At 38.1% G+C, this 13,342-nt stretch overlaps 1 protein-coding gene across 1 annotated transcript in view; it reads left to right on the forward strand.

The window, feature by feature from the left end:
- Positions 1-13,342, forward strand: part of MYO3A (myosin IIIA) — a 137,408-nt gene that overhangs the window by 110,061 nt on the left and 14,005 nt on the right. Inside the window, exons 25-31 of the mRNA XM_031504179.2 lie at positions 1,997-2,202; positions 4,280-4,391; positions 5,010-5,172; positions 5,816-5,902; positions 9,324-9,447; positions 10,264-11,158; positions 11,830-11,968. Coding sequence (XP_031360039.2) covers positions 1,997-2,202; positions 4,280-4,391; positions 5,010-5,172; positions 5,816-5,902; positions 9,324-9,447; positions 10,264-11,158; positions 11,830-11,968 — 1,726 coding nt within the window. The remainder of the gene's footprint in view (positions 1-1,996; positions 2,203-4,279; positions 4,392-5,009; positions 5,173-5,815; positions 5,903-9,323; positions 9,448-10,263; positions 11,159-11,829; positions 11,969-13,342) is intronic.

Genomic DNA, 13,342 nt, shown 5'->3' on the forward strand with positions numbered 1-13,342 from the left:
CTGTCCTGGGGGGCATCAGGCACAGTGTGGCCAGCTGGACAAGGGAGGAGATTGTCCTGCTCTGCACTGGTGTGACCTCACCTCAAGTGCTGGGAGCAGTTTTGGGTGCCACAGGGTAAGAAAGAGATTAAACTAGAGTAGAGCATCCAAAGGAGGGCCATGAGGATGGTGAAGGGTCTGGAGGGGAGCTATATGAGAAGCAGCTAAAGTCACTCGGTCTGTCCAGCCTGGCAAAGCGGAGGCTGGGGGGAGACCTCCTTGTGACCTTCAACACCCTCACAAGGGGAAGAGCAAGGGCAGAACCTGATCTCTTCACTCTTGTGACCAGAGACGGGACATAAGGGAAGGGCACTAAGCTGAATCAGGGGAGGTTTTTGTTGGATATCAGGAAAAAGTTCTTCACCCAGAGGATAGCTGGGGCCTGGAATTGGCTCTCCAAGGAAATGGTCACAGCACCAGTCTGACAGAGTTCCAGGAGCATTTGGACAATACTCTCAGGCACATGGTGTCATTCTTGGGGTGTCCTGCACAGGGCCATGTGTTGGACTTGATGATCCTGATTCGTTCCTTCCGAGTCAATATATTCTATGATTTTATGACTTACATCTGTGTCAGAACAATGAGGAGGCAGATCTCTCTTTTTTAGATACAGTTGCACAGCTTTGTGGACTGTGAAGGATAATTTCAGTTTAGGTACCACAGTGGTCCAAAGCTATATATTGTTTGGATATTCTAGATGAAAAAAATATTGAATCTCATTCAAATTAATGTCTGTGATTCAGTGCATTATCAGCACTTCTAGCATCAGAGGCTGCAAATGAATTAATTATGTTTACACTTTTCTGATACTGTTTTCTGCCATGGACATCCTTGCTCAGATCATGATAGCTAATGCTTTTAAATGAAAATTCACCTTCAGCCCCACTGGTTTACTCATACACAGAAATCTATGGTGGCTGAGAAAAGCATATGCCACCTCAGACTGCATGGAAAAAATATATCCATTAGTGCGTCCTACTTGTTTGTGTTCACTTGGCACACTGGTGATGGAGCTAATTAAGCACTTTGCTGTATGGTTCAGCTTCTGTCCAGAATGGAATTGCACATTTTAATAGGAAACATATGGCTCTTGATGTCCTACACTGGTTTCATGTAACCAACCTACTGCTGAGCTGCATTACCTCCTGGCTGCTTCTTTCTTTTGAGTCAGGTTGAATCTTGAGGAATGAGCCTTTTCATTTGTGTTTTAATAAGATATTCCTATGAAACAATTTTTCAAAACACCAGTCAAGGTCAGATTCCCTTCAGCTAGCATGAGGAGCTACAGGCTGCATCCCCTCTGATAGCCTGGTATTCTGGTGAGGTGGGAAAAATGCAGCTTTGGAATTGTGATCTTCTAGCTTTGCCCTCCTTGGAAGTTTCCTCTTGGCAAGGCAGTTATAGTATCACCATCAGTCTGTACAATGAACAGGACACACCAATATCAGAGCAGTTCAACCAGCCCTTCTTCTGGGGTAGCCTTAGTTTCCTCCAGTCTAATGCAGGAATTGAAATATTTACTAGGTTGCTGCTGTTCCACTTCCCATCCGTAGATGGATGATTTACTCTCTGACTGAACAAGGGTCTTCAAATAGGTGACAACAATAAAAAGAAAAATGGCTGTGATTACCTAGCAAAGCTCCAAGACAAGAAAGTAAATGTAAGGAATGTAAGGGTTCTGTCATATGTTGGACATCATGGAAATCTGTGAGAATGTTCTGGATGAAATCTGGTGCATTTTTTTGGAATCGGTATTTCTCTCAAGTAGTATATACTAGTAGCTTAGAAAAACTAGAATTGTTTTTGCATCATTTACTTCATCTACTCTTAAAGTATCAGCTTAATGACATGTAAATGGTTTTGGATATGATTCTGATCATATGAAATAAAATTTCAGCTACACATGGACCAGTTACATAAGTACTGTGGTGACAGATCTCTTGTTACTTTTTTGCAGTATTCTCTGATGGATTTGTTATCCAAAATGGTCGTTGGCCAGCCCCATTTTGTCAGATGCATCAAGCCAAACAACGACCGGCAGGCAAACAAGTTTGACAAAGAAAAGGTTTTGGTTCAGCTGCGTTACACGGGAATTCTGGAGACAGCGCGGATTCGAAGACAGGGTTATTCACATCGTATACTCTTTGCTAACTTCATAAAACGGTAACATCGACATGAAGCCGCTCTTTTCTCTCCTACATTTGCCATCCATTGCTTGCTAAGCACCAGCAGTGTTTTTGGCATGGTCTTTGAAAGAAAAACAAGGACATTTCCTGTGACAAAGAAGGTTATAGACTGGATGACCAAGAGTAGTTCAGGCACAGTGTTTTTGATGGGTAGGGAAAGATGATGAATCACAGAATGATTTTTCAGGCTATCTGAGCATTTGGGTAGAAATTTACTTGCTTATACTCTGCAATTTTCTTCAAGGATTTGAGTATTAGAAATGTCTTATTTCAAATTAAAGCCAAGAATTTGCAGCCACAGCATCCAAGGAACACCACAGTTTCTCTAGCTCCCACCCTTCAGCACTGTGCAACATCTGCTTGTGCAGGGTAAATGCTAATTTTGGACTCTTGGTCTAGGGATGACAAGTTCATTGAGTGCATAATGTTGTTTAAAATACAATTTTTAAGTATTAGTTAAGAAGCAGAACTAGTTGAACTCAGTGTTATTGTATTATTCCTTTAACTACCTTCTTCCTCCATCCCAAAAATCTTCACTTCTCTCTTACAAATAAAGACCCTGAGTACTTGTCTCAATCAGAACAGAGTTGTGGGAATGGAGATCAAAACTGGGAAGAAGCAAGCATCACCTATTTAGACAGAAGCATTAGAAAGAGAGAGCAGTAGAGTGCTGCAGGTGCATGAGATGAGAGGGGAACAGCAAAGGGATGTTTTTAAAGCCTTGTTTCTGGAAAAATAATCCTGGAACTGCTGCTGTTTTGGAAGAATGCAGCTTTTAGATGGGTGCAGCATGGAAAGAGATAGTTATCACTACAAGATGTGCTGTAGCTTTTGGTGACAGCTTTTTATTAAAAAAAACACCCAAACTTAACTGTTCAAGTAACATAGATAAAGGCAGTAAACATAATGGGGTAACTCTCTAGAGACTGTACCCCTGATTGCAGTGAGGCTGGGCAGATCCTTGGCACTGAGGACATGGCCCTCAAAAGAAAAAAAGATTTTTATTAAATGTATGTCTTATTTTTGGGTTTTTTTAGTAGTTGAGAGTTATGGGTAGACGTGAGATAATGGCATCATTATTTGATTTTAATAAAAATAAGCCAATTCATTGTGTTAAAAAAATAAGGGGGAACTGTAGGTGATAATGAAGAATCGACATTGTCTCTTTTTTTTATTATTCCATGAGCAAACTGTTACTGTCATTTAAAGCTGGTAAACCCAGGCTTTGTGTTTAAAGGCTGAATAACAGTAAAAAAGCAGAATGTACTATCAGGAAGCACACATAATTAATGTAATTTTCTTAAATTAAAAAGTCAAGATAGAGATGGTTCATTTTGTTGTAGAGCATTTTGGAAAGTCCTGGAACAAACAAGTATTTTCTATCCAGCAGCTGAGCTGGTGTATCAGAGGTAATTTTTATGAGTGAGCATTGTGACCTCTGTTCCTAGTCAGAAATAATTCTGAGTAATGAGTTTGCCAGTTTAAGTGCTTACAGATGATGTGTCACAATGGCACTTACATGTTCCAAAAGGTTTTGCAAAACTGATTCCAAGGAGCTAACAAGAGCTGGGATGCATCTCAGCATCTATTGAGATATTAAGTATCTCAAAGGTAGACGGTCTAGCACATGAGACAAGATAGGTATTTTTTGTGAAATTTCTAATTATGAAATAATATAATTTAGGCCAAAAAGCTTTTAAAATATTTTTATTTTATTTTGATATTACCGCTGAAATCACTTTCACAGAATGTAGTGAGCAGGAAAGAAATGGTGTGCTATTATGCTTGGGTTGAATTCTTTTTAAAAACCTTCTGGTGTTGGTATAGAATTAAAAAACCCTCCAGGCTGTGCAATATGTCACTCATCCACTTTTGACTGAGTTTCTTAATACTGTGTATAAATAACTGCACTTTCTTTCATATGCTGTTTTGGTTTTTTTCAGTGCTATGTTTTCTTTCATTGAATTGTTTTTATTACTTAAAAGAATGGTTTAAATATATTTGCATTTATTACCCTCCATTAATCAAATAAAGAATCATGCATTTGTCTTTAGGTATTACCTCATCTGTTACAAAACAAATGATGATCCTCCAGTAAGCCCAGAGACCTGTGCTGCCATCTTGGAAAAAGCCCACCTTGACAACTGGGTTCTTGGAAAAACTAAAGTAATTTTTTAATATACTGTATCTTCTTCATTCCAGTATGCCATTGTTAACATAGTAAACAATTTGTTTTCTCACCAATTTTGTTGGAATAGCTCTTGGTCTTTACTCTTTTTAAAAAGCAAAGTCCTTAATATATACCAGGAATGTGTTGGTGACCCTTGTGCTGGATTCACTTTTCAGGACTTATGTGAGTTTCATGCTTGATAAAAACAATTTAGTAAATAAACTATGCTTTAGGTTTAAAATTGGGAAACTGAGAAATTGAAGGTTCCAGATTTGGATCACATTTATGCAACTTAAATTAGATTTGTGAGGTTAACAAAACTGTCAGCCTTGTAGTTTTGAAAATATAGTTACAGACTGAAAGTTTGCACTGGAACTTTAAAAAATATTGCCATAAACAAATTAATAAGCAGAGACTGACTAAACATGCTGAAGAGAAGAGTAAGGTAAACTAATATTGCAAACAATGAAAATGCTATCTCAAAAAATGATCCTTTAGGTACTACAACTGAAGGGTCTGTTCATCATTTGAAACCAACTTGTAACTCTTAAATGTATCAAGTCAATAAAGGGCTGGGAAGGTAAATAAAACTTTTGTTTGTTTCTCTTTTAAAGGTATTCCTCAAATACTATCATGTGGAGCAGCTGAATTTAATGCGGAAGGAGACAGTTGACATGATTATTTTGATTCAAGCTTATGTCAGAGGGTGGCTGGGTTCGAGGAGATACAAAAAGATAAAGGAACAGAGGGAACAAAGTGCTATTAAAATACAGTCAGGTAATAGCTTTAAAACATTTAACATTTTTCTTAAAGCTAGTACATGTGTACAGTTGATAGATGAATGTGCATGCTGGATGTGGATTTTGCTCTTTTCCTGCTGTTACATTTGACAAAATATCTTATACTTGGTTGTATCTGTTCTTATGAAGAAAAATTTCTTTTAACCAGATTATGACAATCTCTTTACTGAAATTACATTTATCAGTGTTATATTTAAAAGGCAATTTTAAGAATGGAAGGATGTTATTGCACAGATTATACTCTTATTAATAATATTCTGGCATGCACTGACAAGGTTGTGTAATGTAATAATGAAAATAAAATATATTAACTGTCCTAGATAATAAGGCGAATTACCCTGTTGATGGAGGCATCACCTGATTTTTTTAATACTTTCAAACGTAATCTTATTTTACATTCTGATTATCTCGTGTTTTATATTCATTTATTTCAGAATAAATTTATTCACGAGAAGATGTATTTTTATGTAGATTTACTATTTGTGCTTGTTTGCCATGTTTTTTGAAACATAAAGCCTGCAAAATATTTATGAACATTTTAATAGAGGTCTGTAATTCCAGAATATTTTTATTATTTTTTGTACTTCGTGGATTACCTAGTTTTTAACATCTCTTTTCAGCTTACAGGGGGTTTGTTGCTCGTAAAGAATACAAAAATGCAAAGCATAATAAAAAAGTGGAAGAAAACATTACCAAATTTCAAGCAAGTAAGAATTGTTTGCTTTCTTGGCTTTTAATGTGCTATCCATACACAATATGTTGACCCAGATTCTTGCTACACTGATTGACTATGTTCATTTGCATGTTCTGAGGTACAACTTATATGTCTATATACAGTGGCTGAAATGGATCACTGTATTCTGTTACCTGTACCTCAGAGTGATTTAGGCATTTTCCACTGCTGTGAAGTAGGATGCTGAAATGCATAGCAAAACCTTGTCACTCCTAGTCTGAGTACTGCAGCTGCCCAGCTACGGGTATTGTTGAAACCCACACACCACTGCATGTGTGTGTGGGTGCTGCTCAGTTAGGAATAGGGATTGTTATGTGTCAGTAATGGTTATATTTGGGAAGACTGCAAGCTGTAAATTCACTCGTGTCTCTTCTTTTTTGCCATCGCTTTGTTTCTCTTTTGCAGCCATAATGACCCTGGGCTCAGGTGTTGCTATGGGACACCCCTTTTTCCTCCCTGTACTTTGGTCTCCCCTGTCCCTGCAGAGACATCCCCAAGCTAGACACGGTCTAGGCAGCTCTGAAATCAGGAGCAATACAGTTGGAGAGATACAGGACTGAAGGCCAGGTTGGATGGGGCTCTGAGCAATCTTGTCTAGTGGAAGGTGTCCTTGCCCATGGCAGTTGGGTTGGAACTAGATGATCTTTAGGATCCCTTCCAACCCAAGCCATTTTTATGATTTTATGATTCTATAAAAACAGCTGACACAAATCTGCACAGCATTTTCAGTAATCACAAATATAAGCTAATGTTGCCAGTACCCAGGCTATTTAAACAACATCAAATATACCTTCATGAGTATATACCACCACCAGTGTTAGTTTAATCCTTGTCAGATGCATTTGTTAATTTCACTGGACCAGTGTGTACTGAAGATCACCTCACTGCAGTTGGTGGAATTTCATCAGTAAAACCAGCATAAAAACCAGTAATGTGTCAAAAACTATTACACATCTGAACACAGCCAATTATATTAGAATATTTAGCAAATGCAAAAGTATAAACTTAGCACTTCACTCTGTTAATGTCCCAAATGTTTCTTTTTGTCCGCCTTCTCTGTCATGTCTGGAGTTGGATTTCAACTTTTTCAGTGCACAAGAAGCCAAAACTCAAATTAAGTCCATTTTTACTTAGCTCTTTCTATTTCCGCCCCCCCCCCCCACCACTTATTTCTAAAGCAATACAAAACTCCTCTTCCAGTTTGAAAACAAAGCTTAGACAGGAACTATATCATTGCTTTGACTTTTTTAAAGTTTTAAAGTTTTTCTAAAAGTTTTTTATGTCTTCTAATGTTTACATATTTTTACTAGAGCTCTCACGCACTGTTATGTGCGTGAATGCAAAATGATTGTTTTGCATTCTTCTTTGTAGGAGGAGAAAATTAATAGACTGTTAGTTTGACTAGTGTAGTTGGAGAAGTAGCAATTTCATCCTCTAATCCACTGTCACTTTTAGAATTCTATATATTGCAAAGTCAGAAATAAACTTCCTCTTTTTCCCTCTTTTACATCTAATGTGTGTGTGTGAGTTATTATGTGTTGTAGTGCAACACTATATCATTACAAACTTCTCAGAAAACCTCAAAAGTGAACAAGAATAGTATAAAAAGACCAGATGCAGCTTATATTGCCATGCCCATTGATAACTTCATTTGTTTCAAAACTACTCCTGTTGAGTTGCTTTTACATGAAAACGGAAAGAGAATTGCCTCAGAAGTCCAAGAAACTCAAGAAGTATTCCAAGCGCTTTACAATTTCCACTTTTCTAAGGCTCTGTCAGACTGCAATATAAAATCCAGTTGTGCTGCTTCCAATAAGTATTTGTGTTTCTTCGTCCCATATCCAGTTATCAAGGTGTCATTTATGCCCATTTTATATCATGCTTCTTACATTGATTGACTGTACCTAGTGGAGCCCAAGCTGGCCTGAGTTATGAGCAGGGAATGCTAAAGCACATAAAACTTAGCACTAAATTATATTAATGTGTTGGAACAGAATGTTAATGCTCCCTTCTTATTTTCAAGTGAGCTTGACCTTTTCACTGTGATGCAAAAAACTCTCAGCAGAGTTGAAGAAAGAGTCCTATATATACCACGTCCACAGGATATTTAAGTCACCTGAATCCAGTATCCCCATATCTTGGTACTGTATTTGGTATTACAGTTCAACAGAAATATTTTGACAAAACACTATGTTATTTTTATTTTGCCAGGGATTAGCAGATTTGTGCTGAATCCCTGGAATTGCAGATTTTTCCAAATCACAGCACTGTAGAGACTGTGCCAGCTCCCATTAGGAAATTACTTGCAAGTTCAAAAGTTTTTGAAGCAAGATTCTGAATGCAATTCAGTTTCTGATTAGGACACTTCAGTGTAGATGTCTAAGTGTGATTTAGGTGTCTAAACTGCTGTTATAGTCAGTAGAGCCTAGGGTTTGAATAATTTTATTCAAAATCAGCAAATGCTCAGCTCATTTGCCCTCATTCTGGTATCTAGTGTCATTTGAGGTGCCCTGGTTATCTTGTCTGGCCTCCAGCTTTCTTTCACCTGTTATACCCAACTTTTTCTGTCCAGAAAGTCCCATCTGTCCTGTTCTTTCCGCCAGCTCCATGTGGATGCTTTGCTATCCTGGAGCACTTCAGATGGCACCAGATACCAACGTGCTAGCAACTGCATCAAGGCCCCAGTGACCCATCAGCACCTACATGGCCCAGGGAAGGCCCATGTTTGAGTCCTTATTTCTGGTTCAGACCAGAAAATTAATCTTGTGCCTCCCACAAAGCACAGGTAGGGAGTTTCTCTGCCACAGTGCACCTGGTTACTGTGGAGCTTAGCATATCTTTCATGCTGAGCCTTTTCATTTTGAATAATCAGTCTTTGCAGAAGGAACATGAGCTAAGTCTTCTGTAACTGCTGAGCTATAAAATTCCCAGTTTCTCTCTGATATATTGAATGTTCAGCTAATTCCAAGCCTGTGCCAGGTGACAGCCTGGTAATCTCTATAGCCTGATAATGAAGCATTTCCCATGGAAATGAAAGACAGAGTCAAATCAATTGCCTGAATCAGTCAAAGCAGGTACATTAAGCTCTGAGTACTGTGTTCTAGAGGCATTTGTATAGCTCTGTGCTTCTGTTTTATTCTACATCTTCATATATTTTCTTCAGTCCAACAAAATATGAAGAAAGAGCTTGTATGTATCCTCATGTAGAATGGGTACAGCTTTCTGAAATCTCAAAAAGTTTTATGGGAATCATTTCAGACGAAACATAATCATAATAGGCACCCTATATATCCTTACCAGCGTTTGTTTAATGCTGTTGGTATTTGATTGTCTGAAATATGTGTGGCACCCATTGCTTGTTGCCTAAGGTTGTTTTGCATTACAATTTGTATCAGTTGCCAGAGGATACTTACTCAGGAAGAAGAGAAAAGAACTAACTGAAACAAGAAACAAAGCAGCAATAACCATTCAGTCTCACTACAGGGGATATAAGGAGAGGAAGGTCTTCAAAAGCAAGAGGTAGTGTTGTTTTCTTTTCTGTCATTCAAATGTGTCCCTTTCCAGTAATTACAGCATTGAATAACAACATTATAAGATAAGTGTGAAGAAAATTAGGATTATTCTAGATATGTATGCAGAAGTAATGTATATTTATGTGAAGGTTTTTAATAGCAGTAGCCAATTTTCGTAGCTTTTCAAGCCCAAGGAATAAAGGCACATCAACAATAGTGTACCTATCTGTAATGTTAATGTAATCTATAGATGAGTGTCTTTTTGGAATTAGCTCATAATAAAAAAAATGTTCAGACAAGAATGAGATAGATATCTGCAAGGAACTGTTCTCATTTAAGTCACTGATCAAGATAAGCAAAGGTAATGACAGAGGAAACACAGAATACCCTTAGGATTGTGTGTATATATACATTCCTGAAATGTTAAGAGGTTTATGCCTTATGTTTTTGATAACATTTAAATTAATTCTTTACTGTTTTATCAGCTCTCACACAACCTAGATTGTCTTCCTGACAATTTTCTGTGAAGTTTAACAGAGATGTCCCTTTTAACTTAAGAGATTATAATGTTGATGATAATAATATTATCCCTTTTCACTTTAAGTAGTAGTAGTAATAATAATAATAATAATAATAATAATAATAATAATAATAATAGAAAATGCTATCTTTAATTCCAGCTATATGTACTAAATCTTTCCCATGTTGCAATGTATCAAATTTTCAGTTAATACACAAAGACCACCAAAGGTAGTTGTAATGTTGTCTCTATTCTTCATCTCCTTCAGCTGTAATTTTTTGCCCAAAACTCTGTTCTGTTCAGGGAATCACTTAGAAATCAAGAAACTGAAAATGCAGCAACCATTAGCAAGAAGAAAAATGATGGAGAACTTCAAGATCCTGAGGAAAGTCCAACTGAAGTGGAGAGTGCCCTCCCTAGAGTGGAAGAAGAAGCAGCTGCCATAGCAGAGGATGAATTATCTGCTGTGGAATTCCTTGAAGCACAACTGCAGCCAGCTCAAAATGATACACTGGAAGAAGTAGCAAGCGAGGAGACTCAAGATGAACCTGGTGCTGTCACCAGCATCAAGTGCTCAGGGTACAGTGACACAGGGAATGGAGAGGAGCAACAGCAAACATCTACTGAAGGAGAGGCAGTAGAAGAGATTAGTGAAGGTGAAGAACAGGACTCTTTGGAAGAGTTACCCAGCAAATCTTCTGTCAAAACCTCAGCTGAACCTAGACCCCAGCAAGAGCAAGATAATCAAGACACACTCAGTGCAGACTGGCAAAATCAAGAATCTGCTGTGGTCCAGCCCAGAACTGACAGGGATGTGGAAAGAAACTACCTAAAGCATGAAGCAATGATGCCTACAGGAGGTAAAGGAATCACAAGAAAAGAGTCACTAAGAAGAGGCTCGTGGAAGCAAACTGAGGCAGAAAAACAAGGTCCAGAAGACAAAGAGAAGGCAGCAGTAGTAATTCAGAGCAATTACCGGGGTTACAGAAGGAGAGGACAACTCAGAAAAGAAGGGAAACTACCTTGCAAAAGTCAAGATAAAACAATAAAGGAACCAAAAGAAGCAGTACACGTTCAAAATAACAATCCCCAAGCAACAAAAGGTAGGGAAAGCACCAGTACAGAGGCAGAAGACTCTAAGACACTGCAGGGAGACTCAGAGAAAGAGGCTTGTGATTTGGCAGCCTTTTCACGACAGGTAAGAAGCTTGTAAGCAGTGTAGATGGAGCATAATACTCTGACCAGTGACAGAATGGAAAAGTTATTTTACTGGCTTCTATGGCACAAAGATTTGCTCTCTCAACTAAGACAGAGACTTTGTAATGTATGTTCTATGAAAATGCATATTTTGATTTGCAAGAGAAAACAGCCTTTTCAGGAAGGAGGAAAAGTCAAAGAGTACTGGCAAAAATAATGTTAATCTCATTTAAATTAAATGCAGAAGCTTTGTCTTTCAAATGTTTGTTTACCCATCAAGGTCCATAATTCAGTACACTTGTGAAATGTCCCTGTAAATGAAACTAAAGTTGCTGTGCCAATGTCAGAGACTTGCACATGTGCAGAGAAGTATGCCTACAGCTGTAGAAGCAATCTTGCATCAGCAAGGCACCATCTGCCCATGTGTGTGAACCAATGAGAAGTAGCTGTAGGACTGGACTACAGTGTTGAATTTCCTATGTGTCAGTGTTGAGTTTCCTATGTGTCTTTTTTTTCCCCATCTTCATTTTTTTCAAGAAATGAGGTAAATGTGTGCACTGCAGTCGGTGGGGCAATACCTTTTAAATTAACTTTCTTGTCCACTATTTTACATTTGATTACCTTGGAACATGTATACTTATTTCTATAATAATGTAAAAACATATTTTTCAGATATCAAAATTATCTGAAGATTACTTAGCATTGCAGCAAAAACTGAATGAAATGATATTGTCCCATCAGCTGAGACCTGTGATGATGTCCAAAGATAAGCAAGCTAATGGCCGGCTTTCTTCTCATGTTTGTCAGTCAGGTAATGTTTAACCTTACTGTTGGCAGAATTTTCATTTGTAAACAGGACTGAGAAGAAGCTACTCCTGGTCATGCCAGGGAGTATGACAAGTATCTGAGTTAATTCCAGCTTCTCTGGCTGTATGTTTTTGTACTAAGCCTCATATCAGCACATGTCTGGAACATAGTTTCCAGAGAAATACCCAAACCTGGTTGGGATTTGTGCATTTACCAATTTTTTTGGTCTTTTGTTCAGTGCTGCTTAGGATTGCTGAATGAATCTAGACACACAATCTCTAGGAATACTTTTATTTGGTAAAATTCCGTATTGGCTCTTGTTAACTCAGTTGTCTCTCAACTGTGTGTGCTATTGGTTTGATGTGGGACTATGCTTTCAAAGCACAACAGTTTTTTAAGTAATATGTCAAACAATTTGCTAAAGTTTATGACATATATGCTGAGTGAATTTTTAGCTATCCACAGATAAAATTGAGGTTATTCAAAACTTGTAACTCCTACCCATGTTGGTGGGTATGTTGCACGTATTGCATGTATTGTAATTGCATGTAAAGTTTTATTAATATTCAGCATCCATTTAACTCACACATTGAAGAGGGTATGATCTTTAGAAACACCCTCCAGAGTTATTTATATTCTGGTTAGCATGGGTAGTGAAGGTTCCCAAAATGCAAACATGCTTGGAGCAGTTTGGGTGGCAGTGGCAAAGAGTACTGGGAGAATAAAAAGGACAGGGGATTCTGAGCATGCAGATCATTAAGACCTGAACTCCAGCAAAAGGACCCCAAAGAACTGATGGAGCTGCTCAGACCTCTTCTGTTGGAATAGATGTAATAGGGAATTTTCTCAGTTCATGTCCTGGGCTGCAGATGTGGAGGATGAGGGCAGGTATCGCAGATAACTGGCTGTGTCTCCATTTGTGTGGCAGAGCTTGTGTGAGCTCACTGCACTGCCTCTGGGGAAGGGTTGGGATAAGATCTAGGACTGCCTCTCACTGCTCAGGGCTAGTTGTGCTATTTTCATTATAATATTGTGGATTCAGTTGTCATGTGTGATGAATCTTCTTTCTGTTCCCATGACTACATTGAAAAGATCTTAAAATTACTTCAATCCCATTTAGGAGTCCTCTCAAATGGGCAAGCTGCTAAAATGAGGGCTTGGTGTTTGCACCTCTAAGTGCAAACCAGCTGCTGATAGGTAATCTGTGTAGTTCAGTCTGTTTCCAAGACCAAAGTCTGCAAGAGAAAATAAATGGGAAATGGAAAACTAAGTGCTATGACCTTTCATTAAAGACACAGCAAGGTTTGTGATTGTCATTAATGGCCTTATATTAAGTTCTCTACTAAATACTGCTGCTTTTTTTACAAGATAAACCTGA

This window comes from Lonchura striata, chromosome 1, assembly GCF_046129695.1.
Source record: "Lonchura striata isolate bLonStr1 chromosome 1, bLonStr1.mat, whole genome shotgun sequence".
Classification (NCBI taxonomy): Eukaryota; Metazoa; Chordata; class Aves; order Passeriformes; family Estrildidae; genus Lonchura; species Lonchura striata.